Below are 24,707 nucleotides of genomic sequence, written 5' to 3' on the forward strand. Positions count from 1 at the left end.
CAAGCAAGCAAAGTTAGGGCAGTTTACCAGAAGTCGTTAGAAAAGCCTCCAGTGACATATAACCTTCGAATTAATTATCCATCCATTTGTCTTTCAGAGTCTATCCTCCAAAATACTCCGATTTTTTATGATTTGACTGGTTGCATTCTGGAGGGTAGCAAGTTTTCTGTCCAGCTATGAATTTGTATTAACGAAGTGTTGAAAGCCAAGCAGGATTATCAATCAGCGCAGAAAGCGAGCTGTAATTAGAATTAATGGCAATGGAAGCAACGCTGGGCTTGCAGAGCACAAACAGAGTTTTAAAAGGTAGTAAACATTTTCATGGTGCTGCAAAGCAGAGCTGACTCCAGCTGGAAGTAGCGTTACATTTTTCTATGGTGGTAGCCACTAAAATCTTTACAATAGTCACTGCTTCAGGGAGATAACTTCACCGCAGTATTCCCTACACGTTACGGATGCAGAAGCCCAGACTGGGCTTTTATAACCCTTTCTTCTGACCTTGTGTCTAGCCCAAGACTTTCACTCAACCGTTCCCATAGCAGAAGGCAGAGCTCCTCTCAGCTATGGCAGCGTCGGATGAAAAGTCCATCAAAGTCACTGGACCTTTCCAAAAAGCCCCACAGCGTGCCATAAATGAGCACTGCTGGACAGGAGTATGGGGTGGAACTAGAGCATATCTTGTAGAAAGACATTCAATCTCAATACGGGGATGACTCAAGCAACGATGAATTTACCACAACCTTTGGCAAATTGTTCCAATGGTTAATTACCCTTCGTCTCAAAAATTAGCATCCTATTTCCACTGGAATAGTTCCTCTAACTTCAACATCCAGCTACTGGATCTCATTATATTTTCATCTGTTGCTTAAGGAGTCTTCTGATGTCAAGTTAAATCTAAGGACCGTCTCAGGAAATCATATAGGAACTATCCAGGGAATGCTGCTCCCAGAGTCCTAGCTTGTACAGACCATAATGACAACCACTCTGCAAAGAAAGCTAAGGCAAACCAGCGAGTAATCTGACACTAAGACTGGATGGAAGAGCCTAAGTAAAAAAAATGAAGAACCTCAGAATATCAGATTTTCAACATTTTTTCCCATTTTTGTAAAACTAGACAACTTTTTTTATGGAAATTTGCAATACCATGCAGTTTTCCACCCAAAACCAAAAGGCTTTTCAGTTGGAAATGGCCTCTCACCCACTAAAAGAAGTCGCTCTGTAAACAGTTGCACTAATGATGACTGATTTCTTATGGACTTGTGCCTAAATTCCCCATGCTGCAGTACTGCCGGCTCCCCGTGGGTCCTGATGAACCTCCTCTTCATCCCGAAGCACTTCCAGACCCTTCCCCACTTCTGCAGGTCTCTTCCTGCTCCTTCCAGGGACCCCAGATCCCAGCGGGGCAGCCACGGCAGCTTCCCCGGCCGGCAAACAACTGCTGGTTGCACAAAGCTCTCCTGGGAAGGAGGCTTTGAAGAGGACCTGAGAGGGGGAATGGGAAGATCTTCAAAGGTTTCTGATCCCCTGAAGTAGTTCTAAAGGCATATATATTTTGCAGAATATTTGCATATAGTATTTTGCAGAATATTTTGTTTCTCGCCTCGATGGGGAAAATACTTCCCTGGGGTGTGAAGCATCTCTTGATGGGTATTCTGTACAGGACGAAGACGTTAACTTCTTCATTTTCACTGAAAAGCCTGAACCACTGTTTTTTCGGTACTACTGTCGGGAACCACAGACAGCCCTTCACCATTTCGGGTGGAAGCAGACGGCTTTCAAATGGGACATTTGCTCTTACTCTCCAGCTACTCTGACCACAAAGCTGGGACTGTGGTTGGAAGCTTTCAGCACTATATGGGCAATAGGAATAAATCAAAAAAATCCCATTTTTTGTACCGAGAGCCAATGGAAGTGCCCTGGGTTCATTTTTCAGGTGAGATTCCTGTCTGTCTGGGATGCAGGGTGACCTATGCAGTGTTAGCTCACGGGACCATCAGTTTCCCAGGGCATAGTGTGGATATATATTTCTCAGGTAAAAGCTATCCTCCTTCGGTGTCTCAGGCAGAGTCCAAACAAGACAAGATTTGGAGCCAGGGCTCAGACTCCTCTGGCAGCATCTGGTGCATGGTACACAACACTCCCAGGTGGAGAGGCTGTATGCAGGCAGGGCATTCAGGCTGCAGGCAGGGCATTCAGGCTGCAGGCAGGGCATTCAGGCTGCAGGCAGGTCCCAAGGCTCCTGCTGAGCCAAGGACCAGCTGCTGAAAACCAATGACTGGAAGGACCCTGGAGGTCCCAGTGGAGGTCCCAACAAGCAGAAAGCTGTGGAAGAGCTTTTCATGCAAGGCCATAGCAAAAAGGACAACAGAAGCAGGAAAATAGTAACTTCACCTCTGTATGCACCCCTTAACATCCCTGTATCCCTGTTCCTTACCCTCTGCCTGCTCAGACTGATGATTTACGTGCCTGAACAGGATTCCCTTGAGGTTTCCCTCCCATCACCCAGCCCTTTGCCCAGGATGAGAGGGGCAGGACTCATACAAAACCCTCTACCAGCAGTGTGGGACCTCAAAACTGCACGTGTAGTGGCAAGATTATGTATATAGTGCTAAACGGAGCAAGTCCTTATTTTAAACGGGACCTGATGGTGCTCCTGGCACACAAATCAGAACAGAAGTGAGGAGGGATTGTTTCTCCATGCATTTAATCAGGGATGTAACAGTGAGCCCTGCCAAAGGTCATCATGCCAGGGGCATCTTTCATAGCAAACCATCACCAGCACAATTGCCAAATTTAGTGCCTGATGAAATGGGAAAGGAGCTAAATCTCCGAGTAGATACAAAACTAGTGACCTCAAAAATCTAGGGGAAGCTGGCCAAGTACATAAAAAGAGAAAAATTCCATGAAACACGGCCTTACTTTTTCGAAATATGACTAAAAATTGACCCAACCAAAATGAAATTAAATACAACAACATTTAGCTAGGAAACAGGGAAAAATCCCAAGGAATAATGAGTGTAAATCAATATTTATAGTTTGCGAATTTTTTCTGTTCTCAATGTTGTTTTTATATGATACCACTGGAACGAACGCAAAGCCACTTGCATCTTCAGGGAAACACTGAGTTCTTCTTGGTCGAAAAGGCTTGGTTTCTGCTACTTGACATAAAGGGGAGTCTCCAGGAATGGCTCCGAGTACAGGGCAGGGAGGAGGCAATGCAGCACAAATCTGCACTTGCACAACTATTTCCTCCTTCATACTACTTAGCACCTCCAGAATCGTTTCTCCAGCAGGAGAAGTATCCCAGCCCTTCCCATGGATACGTGGATAGAGAGATGGGGAGAGCCATGATCTAATCCCATCCCCTTTTTTCTCGACAGGAACAACCGAGCATGCACGACTTCAAATCATCTGAAAGTGATTATGATGGCGAGGAGAAATTCCACACCTCGCTTTTCGGTTGCACATTGCAAGCACACAAAGCCATCTGCAAAAGGCAGCCACGTTCTCTCACATGAAGTTATAAATTACCCCAATGAGTTCTTTTTTTTTTAAAAAAAAAATATCATATACAAGAAGCAGAATTTGTTAAGTGCTGGAAAGAGAGAGGCGGGTCATTTTTCTTATCAGTCTGGGAGGAGGGGAAATGGCATCCAAGAGCCAGCATGAATTATTCCAGTGCTATAGAAACAGAGGAGGATACAAAAACCCATCTCAAGCCAAACTGGAAGGCCAGGGCTCCACTATTTATTTATTTTGTTTTGCCAGTGGAACTGACAGTAACGCAAGAAAAAGCCACTTTCTTGATTAATGAGGTGAAAACTCCCCCCCTCATTTCAGATATTACATTGGTATAAAGTGCTCCAAGCCTTGATAACGAGAGACGGGGCTGCCCGAACACCTATAAACTCCCCTGCATCTTTAAACAATTACAGACCGATGCGTTTTTTGCCACTGCTCAGCCCTGTAAAATGGCTGCATTGCTAATGAGGCTGTGTGTTTTTCGGGGATTTTCCCACCAGCCCTGCAACACCTCTGACATCAGCTGCTCGAACCACTTTGAAAATAATTAACCTCAGTGTCATTAGACACGAATTGAAACACGGGTGCAAAGAGGTGAGCACCTTGCGGTGAGTCTGCAGCAGAGACCAGAAACACAGACTCTCTTTTTGACCCATCATGGTCCATGAGGTTGTTCCTCAGTGACCAGCATGGGACTTCACAGCCACATGCACTGGGACCATCTCTGTCAGCGCAGACGTTGGTCAGCCACAGAGACCTGGGGGAACACCTAAGACCCTGGTCAGCCCCCCAACTTCTCCTGCACCCATCGTACCGGGAAGGCGTAGATGAAGATCCCCAGGAAGAGCAGCAAAACGAAGAGCACGATGGCCAGGATAACCACCCACTTGTACCGCCGCCATAGGATGTACTTCAGGGTCTTGTACGGGGAGGTGAACCACAAGAAGGAGGTCTCCGGGCGCCTGGAGCCAAACAAAGTTGAGGTCACTCCTGAGTTTCACAGTAGTTTCACCCTCCTGGATCCCCAACCCCATGAGCACACCCTGCTGTAACAAGCTGGCTGCTCACCCTGCAAACCCACATCCCTCTGGGTGGACCATGTCAAATGCCCTCCTTGGTGGACCAGCCTCCCAGCCACCCTGGATAGTCTCAGCTCATACAGTCTGAGCTTCAACCAGTCAGAAACAGAGCCTACACAGGAGCAAGCCCATTGCAGATGGCAAACCTCAAACTGGGAACCCAGATTTTCAGTTTGCTCCTTGAGAAGTCTGTGCCCCAGTGGTTACTTTTCCATTCAAGATGCTCTTACTTGGGGTCCTCCAGCTTGGGGTTCATATTTGGCTCATCCCGACCCATGCCAGCTGGCCGCTCTTCATGCTCTTGTTCTGCCACAATTTCCAAAGTCATTTCCAATTTGCCCTGTGTGGGTTAAACAAAAACAAACTTATAAACAAAACAAAGCAAAAAAAAAAAAAAGGGAGAGGTGAGAAATGAATGTATGATGCAAATTACTGACTGGGGAAGGAAAAACTACTTTGAGCGTAACCCAACCACCACGAACAAGGACCATTAGGAACCCAGTAAGAGCGGATTTCACACAGATCCCTCACCTGCTCACTACAATGTTCTCAGCAGATACTCCAGGACATCTCAAATGTCACTGACACCCAGGTTTAGGCAACTGACTCATGGGTCTTTTGTTCAATGACTTAATTCACTGCCTGGACTCCTTTACCTGTATTGAACAGTCACCAAAGACCTGAGCAGGAGCCCAGACACGTTTAAATATATCAGTCTGACAGCTGAAACCTTCCCCAGTACTTGTCAGAACACAATATCATTAAGAATAGATATGATACAGAGTCAAATTAGGTGGCACGTTCCAAAAACCACAGCAAAAATCCCATAGAACAAATTACTTCTGAGGTATTTGCACGGTGCTGGACAAATCCTGGAAAACATCCAGCTGACAAAAGCTGGTCCAGCTTGTGAAATTTGCAGCCCAAGACTGCATTTCTTGCCCTGACCATGGCATCCTGCATGTGCTTGGCCCAGCCACGTCCCTCCTCCATGCTTTGAGTGAGTCCCCCAAGAGAACATGTGAAGAGGCCACCTTACCGCCAGGATCTTCTTTTGATCCTGCTCAGCAACACAAGGCCACCATCCCTTGACCGTTTTCTGCTCAAAGAGTGACACAAAGCGACTTGAAGACAACGTCTCATCTACTAGCTCTAAGGAGCACTTCTCAGCAGTCTTGGCAGGTTTGGGCATCCTGTTGAGATCCATCTGAATGGAGCCTGCAAAGAGGAGCGTTACTGGGAAGACATCTCGGTGTAACAGGTACTTAAAACATGGACTGTTTCCCTGAAGAAATATTCACTGTGGCATCCTCCTGACCTCAGGGAGCTTGGGCAGACGCCCACACAGCAAGGGAGAGAGCAGGCTGAAGTGTAGCCTTATTTCCAAGCACAGTGCTAGTTTTAGCCAGTGGCTCTTCCTAGGAATTGAGCTCTTGGCATCATCATTGGGCTTAGGAAGACCTGAGCCATGAAGTCCTTCTAGAACAGGCTGCGAAATACCCGCTGACTTACACAGCTATAACATTGGATGATTTGCACTGAAGTCAACCAGGCAGGCTGAGATTTTTATTGAAGACTAAGAGATTTAGGTGAAACTCAAATTGTACACACCCGCAGCCCAGTCAATATAAGAGCATCGGGCAGGAGGCTTGCAGATCTCCAAACAAGCTATTTTATTGCCTCGCCCAGGTCAGTAATTGCAGCAGATTAAATATGAGGGATATCCCACAAAATCGATAGCTTCCTTCGCAGAGTGATCCAGTAATTAGCACATTTATCTAGCCTTTGGGAAATCTGAGCTCAGTTCTCCAAGCGGTAATTGAAAGTGCCTGTATTTAATTTACATTGCTACACTGATTTACCTTATGGTTGGGAACGGCCAAGAACATACACAGGGTCTGGTCTTGTGGCTCAGCTGAGGGACAGCAGCTTTTTACACTGCTGTGGATGACTCACATTCCGTTTCGTGCTTGTATTCCCAACTTTTCTGTGCCACAGATTCTTGCAACCAGTGACAATAGGAGCAGAGATCGGGTTTATTGTGAAACACTTCTGAGGTTCATTGATTAAAAGTGCTTTACAAAAGCCAAAGACCACTTTTATTTGTTGGAATTTGCAAAAAAATAATCTTGGCAGTCAAGAGCTCGCGATGTACGGAGCCAGAACTGGAAAACACACCTTGGAGTGGTTATTTTGGCACTCAGCCTACATAATTAATCAAAGACAGGATTTAAAGGATCCTGATCACATACCTCCTCAGTGAAGCTTTTGATGTTTGAAATTTTTTTAGTGGCAAAAAGAAAGGTAGAACAAGATCCAACCAAAAAACCCATAATGCTGGAGCCTCCAGCTTCTGCACAGATAATCTGCCGCATGGCTCTGCTATCTTTTCAATTAGAGGTTTCTGTTTTATTTTTTTCTTGACCTCAACCTAGATTTCTGAGGATGATTATCGAGGCTAGCGTCGAAAAAGGCAAGTGTTGGATCGAGCTGTGTTCGTGTGTAAACATCCCAGGTAAGGCAAGGCAGGTCTGGAGCTCTGATCCTGCCTGGTGCTCTCAGCTCAAACACACGGTTTGCCCTGATGAGCACATTTCGGCACAGACTCAGCTGAGTCACGGAGAATTGGGGCCTTGCTGGAAGGTGGTGACTCTGTTGGATTTGATGATGCTCTCAACATTATGTCAGCCCAGGAAGAGGCTGCTGCAGGCTGAGACTAGAAATCTGCCTAATACAAATCACTTATCATCAGTCCTGAGCTTATGCTGACACTGAATCCCATTCAGTGACTTAAACTGGTCTTGTTACACTTTCTTCATATCCTGAAAGGATTCGATAACTTTTTCCTTTCTGTCTGCATCAGCAGGAATGGAGCCAAAAAACTCTCCTGACTTACCCAAGTAGTCATCAAAAGAGAACTTGTCATTGTCCCAGATCTGGAAGATAAGCTGCGGTGGAATCTTATTTTCTGTCTTGTCCAAGCTCCAGAAGTGCTCCTAAAATCACACCAGAAAAGAAACCAAGGAAAAATCAAATGCTTGTTGGTAGAAGCGGGTAGAGCCTGGCTACTCTCATCTCACAGCAGTAGAAATCCTGTAACGTAATGCCCTCGGTGTGTCCTGCCCCAGTTCTGTAGGGCCAGAGCCACAGGAGGACAGCGCTGGCTCTGACCAGTTCTGGGACAAGGATGCTCAGTGGAAAACCCAAGATGCTTCTGGAAGTTGAGCTGGTATCAATTTGTGCCTTAATTTAGTGACAATGTTTTAGCAAACAGGCACCATGAGCTTGCAAATAGGGTCTTTTGGAGTGACAGCATCATATTGCATGATTTAGATGAGGGTGATGCTCCCAGGTGAAGAGAGCAACGAGTGTTGAGTGCCCGTGCTGCCAAACTTCACCTTCCTCTTAATTAATGGAAAAATACGGGAATAACACTTAAATTAGCACTTATGGTAGGCAATTCAAATACATCCCCCCCTTCTGCCCATCTCTCACCCCAGCCCTGCCAGCAGCCAGAGCCCTGCACAAGTCTGGATCCCCCACTGCTCTGATCTGCCGTCCGGTCTGTTGTAAGGAGTTTGTGTGCAGTTGGCCAGCTTGCGACCTGCAAACACCTCTACCACCTGTAGGTCGTCTGTGGCTCCCAAGTTTACTTACTAAACATGAATATGTAAAGAAAGAGACTGGTGCTTTCGTAGCAGCTCACTGTGTGGTGGGTTCCTCAGTTCTCAAATGACTGTTCATCTTTTCTGCGCATCTCCCAGGTTTTCATTCTCAGGATAGGTGAGAGTTGGACATGGTATCGCAGTACAAGTGCTGGCTAGTATTACACTGGGCTGCTGCCAAGCTACATAATGTGCTTGCCATATCTATTACTACATCCACTTCCCATAACACACAAGAATGGAAAGCTCTGTAACTGCAGAAAACTGTCCTCAAGCAATGCAGCCTGGTGCAACTTGACTTAAAGCAGCAAAAGCAAAGACTATAATGAATCATTAAGGCCAGATCTAAGAGCACTTTGCCACTACATAGATAACAGCAGTGGCTATTAGAAAACATCCCTGGTGTGGCAGCAAAAGGAGCAAAACTGTACAGACGCCCATGGATGATAAAGATGAGTAGTTTTCATTTAGAGCATTCAGAGCACCAGCAAGCCACGATGGCCAGAGCCTGGCTCCCTGTACAACCAATTGAGCGGCGGCACTGTGACACTTGATTTTAGTCCTTATAACGTGAGATCTGTCACTGTCTATATGCCCTGCTCATTTTTATTAGATGGGCAATATTTTATCTATTCCCTGCCACTAGAAGTGCTGCGACAACCTGTGGAAAGGTTTTGCAGCAGTCCCGGAAGCCTATTTGCAAAGCACCAGAACGAAAATTACACCATGAGCATCCCTGCAATTATCATCTTTTACCAAGCCCTTGTGCGGTGCAGGAGCTATCATCCGTCAGTTCTGCAACCCGGCCACAGGAATAAGGAATAGCCACTGCCTGGGAGATAGCATCCATGCGGGAGCTCAGCAATAGGAGGAGGCGGCGATTTCTGCTTCCTGGAGAGGAGATGATTTACCAAACACTCACCCATGAGAAGTTTGCAACTGCAGTGGCCCAGTTACTACAGTGGGTAGGTCAAGAGCAAGGCAGATGGTCTGCTTTCTGGGTAGTCAGACCAACACACCCCAAAAAGCCAGTGGAGGGGAACATTTAAATTAGACTTCTCTAACAAGGAGGGTTTGAATCCCATTACTGTGACAATGAGCTTGTGGCCACATCATTATAATATATGGTGGATACGTGCCCACGCCACAAAATCTGCTATTTATGTGGTTGCAACCAGTAATACGTCCCAACAGGGATCTAATACCACTTTTGGGATGCCACAAGATGCCTGAGAGTTAGGACTAAGAAGTGTTAGGACAGAAGGAGAGAGAGAGATGCACACAAAGCAGAGGTCTTGTTATTTCTGGCTCCAGCCAACGCTTGCAAAGAGGAGGCAGAGTCACGACCGGTGTCTACTGACAGCAGAGGCTCAGAGGTGTGTCCTGTGGGCAATGCCTCCTGCCGCACTCTTGCAACATGGCAGTATCATAAACGGAACAGATTTAATTAAAACCAGGAAACTTCAGCATTATTCATGACACATACGTAGCACCATAAATTCACTGCGGTGGCTACAAGACTCTGATTCATTATATCGTGCAATATTAAAAAAAGGGGGGGGGAAAAAGAATGTGTCACACTCCATAAGAACATAAATATTCAAGCAGGGAGACTGTGGGCACTTAAATCCCATTGAAACTGGTTTCACTTTAAGAGATCACCCTGGACGGTTATATTTCAATTTAGCTCCATTCCCCGCCTCGCTTTGGAAAAACACGCCGGCATTTTTGCAATGGAGCATTTTATTTATGCATTTTAAATATTTTATAATCTAGAAAAATAAAATAAAGTCAATGGAAACTTCCATCTCTCCCCCTCTGCTCATTGCAATGTATTAAATGTATGTTTATCCAAGACAGGGGGGGATGGACATGTTTTCCCAGCTAATAAGTCATTTTAAATTAAAACTGCTAAAAAGGGAAAGAGCTTGTGGTGATTCTTCCCTTTCCCATATATCGGTTGGGTTCTGCACTGCAGAAGGGTTGTTAGTCATCCAGACGAGAAAGCCCCCAGGAACGATGTACCCATGCCTAAAGAAGGCGGCGGCCAGATGACCTCACCATGGGTTGGAAAGGTTCATCTGGGGTCTGCGAGATGGAGGAAGACCCATCCTCCGTGCTGTGCACCACAGCGAGACACCATGGGCTCCATCCCATTGCCCCTTGCTGGAGCAATTTGGGCACCCCTCTCTATGCTCAGCTTGGGAGAGGATGAAGCATGTCCTACAGGCGCCTCTTCCTCTCCAGTGCCAACTAATATCCCTGGTTCAGAGGCTGATTTCACCACATCTGCATTCATCAGCCATGTCCATGCTCCAAGAGCATTGCTACGCTGCTGCCTGGGTTGAAGCACCTCTCCAAGCACGCGTTGGACCTTCTCTTTGCACCATCCCATCCGCCTGAAGCCGAACGTGAGCAAAACTTAGCACTTGAGCAGCCCCTCTGAAAGGGAGGTGCGGCGATGGCAGCTCTGCTCTCTGGCAAAGGCACTGCCTGCTGGGAGGCCCAATCCCTTGAGCACCCTGATGGGGAAACAGCAGGAACCAGGAAAAGGAGCAGGCTGTTGTGAGACGTAAATTACTGCCCCAGCCTCTGAGCTGCCACAGCAATCCCCCTCCTCTTGATGGGCTCCTTCCCCACCTGTGGTGCTGGCTGACCTCTCCCAGGCCAGAAGAGCACCTTGGACCCAGGTCAGAGCCAGCGGGTGCTGCGGTGCCTTATGGTCATCTCCCACGCAATAAAACACAACCGGGTAAGTGTCCCCCAGGACTGACCATGCAATTGCTGACAAATGTACAGGACTTTGGGTTTCCACCATCCCTCCTTCCCGCTGCAATGCCCACGGACTTGTCCACACTCAAAGCAAACAAAACCCGTGCTTGCTGCATCCCCCTGCCTCCCCTGCACCACTTCTACCCCTGAGAGCAATGCCCTGGCTTGCCGAGGACTCCCTGCCTGATGAAGGATGACTCAGGCAGGATTTGACCCTTTCCGGGTGGCAACGCGGAGCCCGTACAACGCTAGCACGATCTGTACAGCTTTGGACTTTCTTGTGGAAAAACACTGTAAATGTGGTTTGGCTGGTGGCGAAGCTTTCCTCCTCGGAGCCCCGTGAAGCTGGGGACACAGCGGAGCAGAGCTGTAAGGGCAGGCTGGGGAAGGAGGAATTTGATGCTGAGCTAAGTTTATGGGTCCATTTCAAGACAGTGTGAAATTTGCCTCCATGATTAAATCTAGCTACGAAAGTTCACTATAAAAACAACCCAAGGCAAGAAATTTATTTCCTAGCCTTTTGCAAGACATGGGAAGGAAAGGGGCTTGAATTATTGTTTGGGGCTTTGTTTTGCAGTGGGGGGGAGAGGGGAGGCTGGTGAATATTTTACGGTCGTGAATAATGCAGCAGGGGAGGCAGGCAGAAAAATAAGCTCATATCACTAGGAAAGTGTTGACAGGGCTGCATTTCTTCTCGGTTGCTTATGTGCTATGGAATACAAAGCAAGGAGCAACCCTGCTTCTGGGGGGAGGTGGGGAGGCCCCAGTGTGTTTGCACCCAAGCAAGCCTGTCCCGTTTCAGCATGTGCATGTGGGAGAGCATCAGGTCCCTCATCCCACCGCAACTGGGGAGCCCCGGCCACACAGGAGACCCCCTCGAAGGGCAGCCAAGAAGAGCCTCTTCTGCAGGAGCAGGACGGGCTGTCCTGCAGGGCCATCCTTCAAGGTGTTGAGAAACTGCTTCTCTGAACCTCATCCCATTGGGACATTTCATCTATTTGTAATACGCAGACAGCTGAGAGCACTCACGATTGCACTTCTACTGGACCAACTTGCCTCTTTGATCTCCCTGCTGTTGCCAACTCCAACAATTGCATCGCAGGTCTCATGGCACTTGGTTTTCTGCATCTTCCCCCGATCAGGATGGCAGCTGAGCAAAATCCCAAGCGCACAGCATCTGCTGCACATTCGGACACAGCCTTGCCAATGCCTGGAGGAGAACTCCAGGTGTCACCACACCATAAATGTGAAATAGTCATAGTATTTGCCTTGGGGCACATGCTCTCATTTCGGTCCCTGGAATCACTTGCTGCAATGCTATTTTCTCAGCCTCCCATGCTTTCCTTCTGCCAGAGTTTATCAGGCTTTTCCAGGGACATGGGGCCATCCCGCTGCCCTTTAGGGAGCTCCAAGCCTTGGGGTCCCAGTCCTAGCCAGTTTGTGAACAGCACTGTTGGACCTTCAGCTCTCGACACAGCCATGCTTTGCTCATCCCTCTCCATACATCCATTGGAAACCAAAATTCACAACAGTAACTCCTGTCTGAATATCACAGAGGCTGCCGGTGCATCCCGGGTCATGACTGCTGCCCCTGTCCCATTACAGAAGACTGATGTGTCGTCGTGTCTGCTTGTTGCAGTCCCATTAAAATACATAATATATGACTGCCTTGTCTAACTCTGCCTTCCTCTGAAAAAAAATTACTTGGAGCCCATTCAAAATGTTGCATTTTGGCTAAATGTGGAAGGAAAAGGAACATTTTGTGTTTTGTTTTCTGATGTCACCAAGAAAAACAGGGAAGGACACGATAAAGGACAGGAAACAGGAGAGGAAAAAGTCCAAAATTAAAAGGCAATAGCCCTTTTTTTTAGCTTTATGACACCAAAGAGGAATGAAAATGTCAATCTAATAAAACATTAACTGTTTTTAACAAAAATCAGTGCTTGATACTCAAAACTGCAAACTAAATCCAACCAGAGCACAGAGATTTCTTTGTACACCCTGGAGATTCGGCGACGACTGTAACAGAACAAGGAGATGGCACAGGGACCCAGTTGCAAAAACCTCACACACCTGGCTGGTTTTTTTATAAAAATTAAACAACAGAGAGGCCACACACTTACCTCCAGAGTAAACTCTTGCCCTGTCTGACAAATACACCGAGCCCAGGCTGCCCACAAGCTCTCAGCTGGTTTAGAGCATCGCGCTACGAGCCGTCACTGCACAACATGAGCCTCCCCCATGCAAAACAATTGCGGCAGGGACGTCCCCGCGTGCCCCTCTGCTCGCACCCGCTCCTCGTTCCCAGCTGGTGCGAATCTGCTGGGCGCAGAGGAACGCACCGGCTGATCTGCCCCAGGTGAGGGTCTGGCCCGCTGCAGGTCGGAGCTGTCAGTACCAGGAAGATGTCAGGGCACTGTAACGAATTTGTAGACAAAGTCACCAGAATCGATGAAACCAGATGGAGCGGGGAAAGCCTCAGTGCCAGGGAGGGAGGAATTTATTCTCCGCTCCGCTCAGCAATAGAACAAAACAAGCTGTGAGTTACAGCCCCTTCTTCCCTGCTTTTCCCTCAAATGCCTTTGCACTTTTCTCTCTAGGTGGGTTTAAGACCCCAAACCTCTCTCTTTCTCATATTGCTCCTGAAGATCTATCTCTAGTATGATTTCTGGGATGCCACCAGCTGACCAGTTATAGAAAAAACCCTTCCAAATGTCAGGTTTGTTGTTATATTCAATGCCAGAGCCAGCAAACTTGGAGGCTTCAGCTGCACCTTGCAGAAACAGAGTCTCAATTATTCAGAGATACGTGCAAGCATCACTGATATCTCACAGCCACAGGGTTATTCCTGGGGTTATCCTATAGGACCACCTGCTTCTAGCCATGCGAGCAGCATGTGCCCACCACTGCCAGATGCCAGATGTCCAAAGGCCTCCAACTCAAAGTCAGTGTGGTTTTGTGCCCAGGTAGGCTGCAATTAATCTGCTTAAAACTTGGATGGGCCCCTTTAGTTGAGAGCACAAGGTGGAAGAAATGAAATGAATGGAAGAGCTCCTTGAAAAAGAGCCTCACCACAACTGCCCCAGCCTTCCCACTGAAGAAACCAGACAGTGGCTTGAAGTTTCTTCTACAGTAGTGGGATGGGTCCTCTTCCAGTGGGTCTCTTTGTCTTTGCAAAACAGAATCTTTTGAGTTCTGGCATCAATACTTCATTTTCTTGTTGACACCTAACACCAAAGTCTAGTAGCAGAACAAGTATGAAGACAACAGCTATGTTCCTTGGTCTGGTTTCTGCCAATGACATGGATTTGAAATTGCCAACAATGCTCCCATACTCATTATGTTCAGCTTCTGGAATTTCTTTTATGCAACGCTTTTCAGATGGTATATGAACAGCCCAGCCAGGTCTTGGAAGCTCCAGCCTAGTGGTTTATTTGCAGGTCTACCCAGGCACCAATAGTTTTTAACTTGTATATTGAGATGCTCTTGAAATTCTACCCTGAATGTTCATTTATGCAGATGACATGTGCTCAGACATTCAGTGTCAAGCTTTTTCTGCCCTAGAGGACATCTAGAATTCAGATTTGGCAGCTATATTCAGCTACCGCTGTAATTGGCACTTGAAGCTGAACATTTCAAAATCAATTTCATGCGTTTTCCACCTCCACAGCGCCTGCGAGACGTGGGAGCTGAGCGCCTCTCTGACTGGGTGCCCAGTGAAACGTGATCCACATCCAGCCTATCTCGGCATTGCTCTCAGTAGACTCCGGTTGTACCATGACCATCTGATAACATTGTCTGCAAGAGTCAAGACCTGCCAGGCTTAGACCTGGGGATCTAAAGTTTAAACCCTGCAGACAACTGCTCTTCTCTCTGCTAGTTGGCAGCAGAGCACTGTACTCATCTGGGACCTGGACCTGCCTGTTCCTCCCCTACTTAAGGCAATATGCAATTTCATGCAAACGTGTCAGGGTGCTGAATCTACCTTTCTGCCTTAGCTCCCCCTGTGAAATAACAGCGCTCCAACATGCAATGTGTATTGACCCTTTCACCAAAATGACTGCATGATTTGCAAGCTAAGAAACTGTCTTCTTGCAGGACCCAGCAAGTTGCAAGCATGCTGTGGCCATGCAAACAATGTGGCTTGACTTGTCCACGGCTGCTAGAAAAAGACGGCACGAGAAGAAGTGGGAACAGAAAGGAATTCTGAATAAATGCTGAGAGAGGATGTTAAAGAAACATGCATTTGCATATTTTCAGAAGAGCTGTCCCAAAGATGGACTTCCTTTTTCATGGGGATTTTTTTGAAATTCAGACTGGGGTAAATTCCTTTCTCAGAAGGAGAAGCAAAATCTTTATAACACTATGGCAGCAAGAGAAGATATGGGTGGAAAAACATTCTGAAATGGTTAAAATGTTTAGAAAAGCAGGAATAAGAGCCCACATTTCCAATCTATAAGTTGAATTGATGCTCACAGGATTTACAGGCTCCTGCTTTCCCTTGAGGTGCCCCATGGAAAGACTGAAGCCTCAAAACCCCAAGCAATCCCAGTACTTTGATGTTTTGGAGATAAAGTTCCCAAAAATTCCAGTGCTGTGGCAAAGATTAAACAATCCTGGCTATGGCTGGCCATCCCGAGGCTTCAGGGTCCCGTTCCACCATGTGGCACCTGGGTTTTCCCCGGGTTTGCAGGCTCCCAGATGTGCACACCAGAACTAAATCAGAATTAAACATCACGGAGACCCTGCTGCCCAGGGGCATCCTTGCTCTTTTGGGAGAATATTTACACTCTGGGTTGGGGTGGCCCATTCCTGCGGTCCATCCTGCAACGCTAAAGGGAGCTCCAGTCTGCGAGGAGGTGAGTGGAGCAAACAAAGGAGAGCAAATTGAAAGCTGCTTTCTTCCCAGCAGTGCTCTCTCCGAGGGCCAACACCAGCAAGGCTGGGCGCAGGTGGCTTTTAGCAGCTCAGAATTTGCCATCTGACCGTTTTGATTTAAATTCCACTTTCCATCGCCTGCGTTTAAAGTTCGGTGCATGGGCTTTTACAGCAGCAGTAATGAACCTGGAGTTCAAACAGCACATGGCGAGATCAAAAATTGCCAGAGCGGAATGTGTCCCACAAATACAAAGCATGGCTTTTCATTCATTATTTTTTCCTTTACAGAGAGGTTTTACAAGCTGTTTATTTTCTGATACAGTGTTGGCAGACATGTGGTCGGAGGAGAATCAATATCAGCACAGTGGGATGTATTTTCTTAAACGGTTTATAGGGGGGTCTTTGCTTTTTCAAAGGGGGATAATTGAATGTAGTACACACTGTACTTTTGATTTGTTTAACATGAAGCGTGAAATGGGTACAGCTATGATTCTGTCAATCAGTTTAACTATCCAGCGATTCATTTCGAAGCTAGGCCTCCTCGCGGGGATCGTCTGGCTCAAGGGATGGGGAATTCGTTCAGCATCTTCCCTGCTGAAGCACCAGTTCCAACCCAGGCTGTGCTGGGACCTTACTGGCCCCACAAAAAAAGCCGGGATGGGGGTCCCAGGTGAGCTTTGTGGGTGCGGATAGTCCCACTGCAACGAGGTGTCTTTGTATTCAAACGAACACCGAGGTTGAGTTCACAACAGCAAGGCAGGCAGCAGGGATGAAGACTCGGGGCTGGGTGGCTGAAGGGGTTTGAGCTTTCAGGGAGGTGTCACAAAACAGGACCGAGTCTCGAAAGGAGGGGTTGTCCCTGCGGTCCACGCAGACCCAACAGTACTCCTCTTAACCTCCAGGTGATGAGCAGGAAATTTAAGTGAACAGATCTCCCTCCCCTAAAGCGTTCCTTGAGAGCCAGTCCAAATTTCACCAGCGGTTCTCCATGTATGCACCCCAACTCCATCCCTGTTTCCTTCCCTCTGTGCAACTCCAAGACCACATCTGATCATCACATTGCACTAACTTATCTAAGGAACACCAAAAGCAACATCCAACTACAGACGTAGGGATGAAGGAGCCAAAATCACATCCACTCCTAACTCCCCAACCGAGTACACAGCTCTCTGATTAGACCAAAGGCATCCTCACCCTGAATCCCAAACCAAAGCTTTTCTTGCCTTCTCTGCATCAATGGTACATCCCAACCCATGTTCCCCTACGTGTCCCTCCTAGTTACCCCTTCAGGCACTTGGAGGCAGCTCCTTCCTTTCGCCCCTCTTTAGCCCTTCTGTGAAGTTATTGTACAGCACAATGCCCGCTATGCTATGCAGGAGACCAGAGGTACATAGCTAACCATCCCCATGGAAATACCATCTCCATCTTTGGAGTAACCCTGTTGTTGAGTAGGCATCTTGGAAGTCCCATGCAACCTGGGGAGTGACACCACTGCACCAATATTCAGCTGTCTCCAGTCCAGAGGAGTCTTTCCTGGCGGGTCAGTCTCTCCAGACCCTTTACATAAAGCCACCTCTAATTCTGACCCCACAAATGTTGTATTCAAAATGTGGGTTTTTTTAAACCAATTTCCCCACCTGTCCACAACTTTGTGTTTCAAATAACACAATGGTAAGGCGGAGCCTCGCATAGCTCCATTTGTGCTGCAGTGCTGCAGGTGTTAGATCATGCAGCGCATTTCACCCCAAAGTTACTATTAGAAGGTAGAAACGTCTGTCCAGGGACACTCACCTTTTTTGCGATGTAACACATTTGCTCAGCAGGGAGATAGTCAAAGGGGAAGACGAATCTCCAGTTGAAGTTGCCCTCTCCTCCCATAGACCTGTAGTGCACATCTGTCTTCTGCTTGTTCTCCTCGTGGCCAACCAGCCAGCTGCAAAATGCAAACATGTGGCATGAAAAACTAGAAACACACCAAGGATTTTGGAGCTCACTCAACGTCACAGAGGTCATGAGCAGGTAATAAAATGTGTCTCACCCCTGTGGATGCCTTGGGCTGCTATCTCTAGGGGTAACCTGGAGCCCGTAGGAGACTTGAGAGGCAATGCAACAGTGTTGGGAGATGAACCAGTGCTGGTGGTAGCAGCCTGAGAAGCTCTGCAGTCTCTTCTCATCGCTCCCCTGAGTTTTATGGGTGTTTTAAAGACTCGACATCGCCTAAAGCTCTGGCTCGAAGTTGTCACTTACCCATCCATAAGCACATGTCAGCTTCTAACCTGCCTTGGTGAGAGGTCTTTTCCTCTTTGCAGCCACCCTAACAAACTGACCTTATAGTTAGCCCCTAAAGCCAGTCCTGTTGATGAGGCAACCATGCAAAAGGACCAAAGAAGTGCCACATTTTCCCTCTATCCTCTCTGAATTTCTCAAAGATTATTTGAAAGTCCTAAACAGCCAAGAAGTTCTTCCCCAGGAAAATCCCAGAGGAGTGGCCAGACCCTGATGTGGCCAGGATGGTCCCCAGCTGCTGCCCTTAGAGACCGGTCCTCGCAGCACAGTTCCCCTCCTGGTCTAAAAGAGCTTGCTGTGGTCACTCCACAACCAGTCCAGGGGCAAACCGAAAACTTTCCATAACTACTCCTTTTTTCCATCCATGAGTTTTGCAACTGTCAGGTTTTCATTCTGCCCTCTTTCCCTGTCCAAGATTTTTCAGTCTTCAGCAATCAAGGAAACAAAACAAAATAATAAAACACATCCATTTGTGTATTTAGAGCTCTTCTGGAGGAAAGCCAGAAGATTCAGAGAGAATCTCTAATGAAAACAATTATCTTGTTTGATTGTTTTTCACTTAAATTGAAAATAAGGGGTTTTTGCCCAGCTATTCAAATGATTCTCTCTTCTCCAGTGCTTAAGAGGAGCACATGACCTGTCCCAAATGTGTTGTGGGAGACAAGTCTACTCAAGTTCATCCTACAGTACACATCACATGCACACATGCTACACGGACAGCGAGGGCTTGGTGGCAGGGGGAATTGTGTGATGAAGTTACGCTAATACATAAATTGTGGCTGGATTATTTGATTTGATCTGATAGGATGCAAATGGCAAGCCTGTGTGTTTATCCACATCCTTCAAAACTTGGCAGGGACCCTCGGAGGATGCAGTGAGTGTTCTCTCCTTGCAGGCAAACAAAAGAACAAATAAATGGTTTGATTTGGATGCCTCTCTGGCACGTTTTTTTTTTTTTCTTGCAGAATTTGCTGCACCCTCCCCACTGCAGGAAAGAGGTGCCAGAAATCAAAAGCATTCAAGTCACAGTGCCCTAGAATTAAAAACATAACGTAGGAATGGCCGTGGTGCCCAACCAAAGGCCCATCTTGCCCAGTATCGTGCCTCTAACCAGGGCCAACAGCAGACGTTCTAGGTAAGAGTATGGGATTGGGGAAAACATTTCCTGATACCTTCCCAACACACCTCTCCAGGCTCCAGTAATTTGCGGGTCAGAGATTTCCTGAGCTATAGATAATGGTTTTGTACTTAACAGGACTGGGTGAATTTTTAGCCCATTAATTCATCCAGTAATTTTTAAATCAACGCGACTTAAGGCATCTGCAATATCCAAAGGCAAAGTTAGGTTCTTAAATCTAAGAGGCAACTTTGTTCTCAAAACTCGCACACCTCCCTCTTTGCTCAGCACGAGTGCAAGATTTTGGAGGACGCAGTCCATCCTTTTATTTAGGAACCCAAAAGGGGATGCAGATGAGTTTTAAAGATGCCACATAAATCTTAGTAGTGGTGGTTGGTTGGAAGGGGACCCTGGAAACTTCTAGTCCAATTGGCTCAAAGCAGTACTGGTTTTACCCTGAAATGTCTTGAAAAACTTGCGAGATGATGAGTGAAAACCTCCCACCCTCTATGTGACCTGGCTCAGTGTTGGTCCACCCTCTTGGTGAAGTAAAACTTTTTATTGGAAATTTCTCTATGAAAACAATACAAAAGTATCCTCCATCCATGACAGTGACAGAGAGGGCTGTTAACTCAAAAAAACATCTTCAGTTCCTAATGCATATGATTTCCCTACACTACCACCCCTTTGTCTGCCTACAGCACAAGTCTTTAGGAAGGGAAGGCCTCTCTGCACTCAGCCTTGCCCAACCTAAACTTGGTTGAGACCTCTTCATGCTATTGTAAGACTATCAATAAATAACTGATTAAATTAAATAAAATAGACGGCAGTTGCCTTATCCAGAGATGCTAGGGATGCAGCCATTTGGGGCGGGAAGACGAGGAAGTTGAGCAAGTTTTTAACTCATTTACAGCACTGTGAGATTTGCTTGGCCATTGGGGATGCTAAAAGCCAGGCGAGGGACAGCAGCAAGCGCTGGATGCTCTCACTTTCCCGGTAACACCCTGCAAGCACCACTATTTCAGAGCCCCGAAATGCACAGAGCAGCTTAGCTGGAGCTGATAACAATGCACTTGATGTGAATACCAGGTAAGCAGCGTGCATTCTGGATTTACAGGAGGAAAATCGGGATTGTAAAAAAGGGATTTACAGTCTGTTTCAAAATCCTACCTCTTCCTGTCCATAAATCCAAAGAACGCAAAAAATAAGTAAGTCCCTTGGCTGGGATTGCACCATTTTACACAAGATAAAACATAAATGGAGTCAGGCAGAGAAGGGAATGTGCCAGAGGAGTTACTGCTGGTTGCCACATTTTTGTGTGTTTCAAGGAAAAAAGGGAATTTCAAAAAAAGCAGCTATGCAAACAAGCCAACCTATGTATATGGAACAAGCCCATGGCTGTCCCGGGAGAGGAGGTGGGAAGGAGCAGGCAGTGTGAATGCAGACTACATGCCTCTCTCTCCAATGGCTAGGCTGCTTCCCCACATCTTATCTCTCTCAAGGTAAATATTGTCATGTAAGCATCCAAGAGATGCAAAGAAAAACTTGACATCGTGAAGCAGTTATGAGCCCAGCAGAGATGTGTCTGCCAAGAAGCCAGATCCATAGCTGGAGAGGTGTGAATGGCCCCTTCTTCCCAGTGGGGGTTCGTGTCTACCACAGCAATGTTGATGCAAAGGCCATGTTAACTCTTTTACTGCTGCTCCTGTGCCTTTGGGCTACGGTACCCAGAGGACACAGAAGCAGGGTGGCTTACCCTTTGACGTAGATGTCACTCATCTTCTCCCCGGTGATGCTGAGGTCATCGAGGATGACGTCCTTGGTGTTCCAGATGATGCAGCGCAAGAAGAACCTGGACAGCCCCGGGAACAAAAGCAACATGAGAGGGTAGAAATCTTGGTCCAGAGCCCGCCTAGACAGCCCAGTTGTGCCACTCAGCTATTTAGCTGAAGGAGCTAAGACATGAGTCATCTTTCTCTGAAGATGAGCCCACATAGAAGTTTCTCAGCTACACAGGTGAATCCCTCCCCATCTGACATCTCCAAGTCCCCTCCTCTCCCCTCACAAACAGAAAGTGCTGGAACCAGGACCACACTGAGTAAGAAACGAAAAACAAGTTACCTCTTGGCTTTGCGTGGCGTGATGTTGAAAGGGGGGCCAGGCTGACCCAGAGATTTCGGAAACAGGTCTACCCACATCTGTAGCTTACCCTGTATGGGAAGAAAGACTAGATATAAGAAAGAAATTTTTTACAGTGAGGGTAGTGAAACACTGGCCCAGGTTGCCCAGAGAGGTGGTGGATGCCCCATCCTTGGAAACATTCAAGGCCAGGCTGGATGGGGCTCTGAGCAACCTGATCTGGTTGGAGATGTCCCTGCCCATTGCAGGGGGGATGGACTAGGTGACCTTTAAAGGTCCCTTCTGTCCCAAAGCATTCTATGATTCTATGATTTTACGAAAGACACATGAAGCCTGGTCAGCCTCCTAACTGGGTTACCTTCACCTTCTCGCTAAGACCTAGTAGTGGAGAGAGAAAATACCAAGTGCTCCAGTGTTCCTTAGTTGAAAACTAAGGTATCCTTAGTGGAAAAGTGGCATTAAGTATTACATTAAAATTATTTTAGTGATAGCTGGGTATACGTTAATGGCTTGCGATATATAAGTGGTTGGTCTGGACAAGCTGAAGATGCACTCTGGCTTTACTGTCCGTGGCTGACTACCTTTACATAGGGACAGACTAAAGACTAGGCCCATGGGAGGTGTTGGAGAAGCAAGCAGCTCACTTGTTTTCCATGGTGTCACCAGTTGTCACCAGCTGGACAGCTGGTTTATGAGTTTCTGACCATGGGAGTGGAGGATGGGATGAGGAGAGAGGAATCTAATTCCACTTTCACAAAATCCTTCCAGGGAGAAAGCAGCAGAAATGCAGCTGAATTCTCAGGGAGGGTGTTTTTAGGTGGTCTCTTTTACTGTAAAACACCAATGGGTGCCAATAAAATATTTTATTGTGCAGTCTCAAGGGTTGAAAGAAAAAAAAAAAAGCAATCCTTTGACAATCAGCCCATCACAGAGGGGTTTGTGGTTTGCTTGTGTTTTGGCAAGAAAATCTTCCATTTCAGCAGAAAACTTTAAAAGCCCAACCTGGCTTTTAGCTCACTGCAAACAGCCCGATAGAGCCAGCCTGTTCTGTGGCTTTGCGGCGGGCGAGAGCCATGCTTTTGGGACCTGCCCTGAATGCAACATGCACTGAGTCACAGAGGTTAATCCCCTGGGCCCAGCATCACCCCTATGGATGCCCTTGGATAGCAGCACCGGTGCAGGGCAGACCCTGACTGCTCTGCCGATACGCAGCCCCATGTCATGGAGGAAGCGCCCTTGCTAGTCTCCATGGCTGGTCCAACAAGACCATGGCACCTGCACCTGTAAGAACAGCACAGACCCACTGGTCACCTGATAGCAGCCATCTCCTGCCTCTAATCATCATTTTCGTTGGATGATTTAACATGAAAAGGTGTTGGAGTAGCTGCCAGTGCATTTATTTCTGCCGGCAGCTCTCCTCTCCCACCACTGGGGAGGTGGTCTGGTTAAAAATGAACCACAGACGGGAAAGGGCTGAAATGGTGCAGATCAGTGGCTGTGCACATTTACACCAGCTGCAGAGCCGGGCTCTTGAAACTTTGCCTTTGCAATGCAGCTGGAACATGTATGACAGATAATAATTAATCATTTTGCTCTTCAGGAAGCAGCATTTTTTGATCCAAATGCGTAAAGTACACATATGTGTTAATCAAAGAAAAAGGGTTAGGCTAAGTACAGATACCTGGATTTTGATTGGTTTTGGATGGAAGCCCATTTAGTTTTCATTTGGCTTAAAAACATCCAGTCTGCAACAGTACTAACACTTTACACCGCCAAGGGCGGGTTCATGCTGCAGAAATCACACCGCTGCATTGCCAAAGGAGCCTGCGGTGTCATTACCGTTAGAGAAGAATTCTGCATTAGGACTTTCAGATCAGAAATGGCTTTCTCAAAAAAAAAAAAACAAAAAAAAAACCCAAAAAAACTGTGAGCAAATGGTGATGAAAATGGATACAGGAGGCTGGAATCGATCTCCCCAAGCACCCTGAGCAAGTCAGCCACGGAGCTGAGCTCCAGCCTGCATTTGATAGCCAGTGCTCTGCTCTGTCCTACAAGCTGACTCCCCTCCATCTCCTGGGGCAGGGATCCCCAGCGCGGCTCCGCAGCGAGCCAGCCACCTGGTTAGCATTGGATCGAAAGGAGATGATGCTCTTGGTCTTGTCCTGGACCCGTCACACCACTCACCTGCTCGATTTCTGGCTGGAGAGGGCTGTAAAGAGGTCTCGTCTCCACGTGCTCTGGCACCAGCCCTTGCTTCCACAGTGCGTACAGGGCGAGACGCTCCTCCACCGGCCCCAGGTGGGGGTTGAGGGGTTTGCCGTCCTCTGCCACAGAGCAGACAAAGAGCAGCGTTATGCCACGGCCACGGCTGTGCAGGGCCGGATTCTGACTGCCCTGTGGGCGCTCTGCAAGGCAGCAAGCACCAGCCCAACAGCTTCGCTGCAGCCAGGAGCGAGCAGGAGGAGTGCAGCCTCCGTTTGCAAAGCCACCATCATCACAAACCCTCCGGGACACGGGGCAACCTGTTCCCAGTGGGACGTGTGGGCAAACCCCTGTGCAATGGGGCAGGGACCTGTGGGGACTCCTGTGCAAGTTCCCCCCAAATCACAACAAATGAAACATTGCAAGGACCGAGTTGAAGCACATGGAAAGGAGAGGCCAGTCTTTGATCCTGCTCAAGGGTTCAGGCCCCCTAAAATCATAGCAGTTGGGGCTGCAGGGGCCCCAGCAGCCCTCCAGCCCATGCTGCTGCTCTGCTGCCATTCCCACCCCCAGCAGAGCTTTATCTAATGTGTGATCAAAGCTCTTCAGGGGGAGGAGATGAAAGGGTCTGCTCTGGTGCAATTTGCAAGCACTCCTGTGATGGATATTGTTTAAATCCCTTTATTTAAAACCATCCAGGATCTTCAGCTGGGCAGAGAGGAATGTAGTGGGAATGAGCTCCCTGCGGGGTCCCACTTCTTCTCTGGTGGGTTCAGGGTGAAAGACAGAAATGAGGGGCCATGCAGGCACCACCAGCACAGCTCAACGGCCGATCCTAGTCCCTGCTCCGGTCCTCACTGCTCCCACTGGGGTATTTGTGCTCTTTCAGCAAAACGGAGCAGAGCACAACAGCCGCAGCAAACACCGAGCCGTCCATGAGCAGACCTGAAACCATCCCCACCTCCTCAACCCACTCCACGCCAGACTGTAATCCCTCCACAAACAGGTCAGACAAGACCTATCAATAATGGACATCTTTGCCTTCTC

General features: G+C 47.6%; 1 protein-coding gene across 3 annotated transcripts in view; it reads right to left on the bottom strand.

The window, feature by feature from the left end:
* The window catches only part of DYSF (dysferlin), a 106,454-nt gene that overhangs the window by 4,596 nt on the left and 77,151 nt on the right, over positions 1–24,707 (bottom strand). For all 3 annotated transcript variants that reach the window (XM_082315929.1, XM_082315930.1, XM_082315928.1), the window contains 8 exons: positions 23,643–23,782; positions 21,441–21,529; positions 21,076–21,171; positions 17,708–17,849; positions 7,498–7,597; positions 5,641–5,819; positions 4,832–4,941; positions 4,337–4,484 (listed from right to left, as the gene is read on the bottom strand). In XM_082315929.1, the coding sequence (XP_082172055.1) occupies positions 4,337–4,484; positions 4,832–4,941; positions 5,641–5,819; positions 7,498–7,597; positions 17,708–17,849; positions 21,076–21,171; positions 21,441–21,529; positions 23,643–23,782 (1,004 nt within the window). The remainder of the gene's footprint in view (positions 1–4,336; positions 4,485–4,831; positions 4,942–5,640; positions 5,820–7,497; positions 7,598–17,707; positions 17,850–21,075; positions 21,172–21,440; positions 21,530–23,642; positions 23,783–24,707) is intronic.

The sequence above is a fragment of the Platalea leucorodia genome (genome assembly GCF_965183815.1).
Source record: "Platalea leucorodia genome assembly, chromosome: 6".
Taxonomy (NCBI): domain Eukaryota; kingdom Metazoa; phylum Chordata; class Aves; order Pelecaniformes; family Threskiornithidae; genus Platalea; species Platalea leucorodia.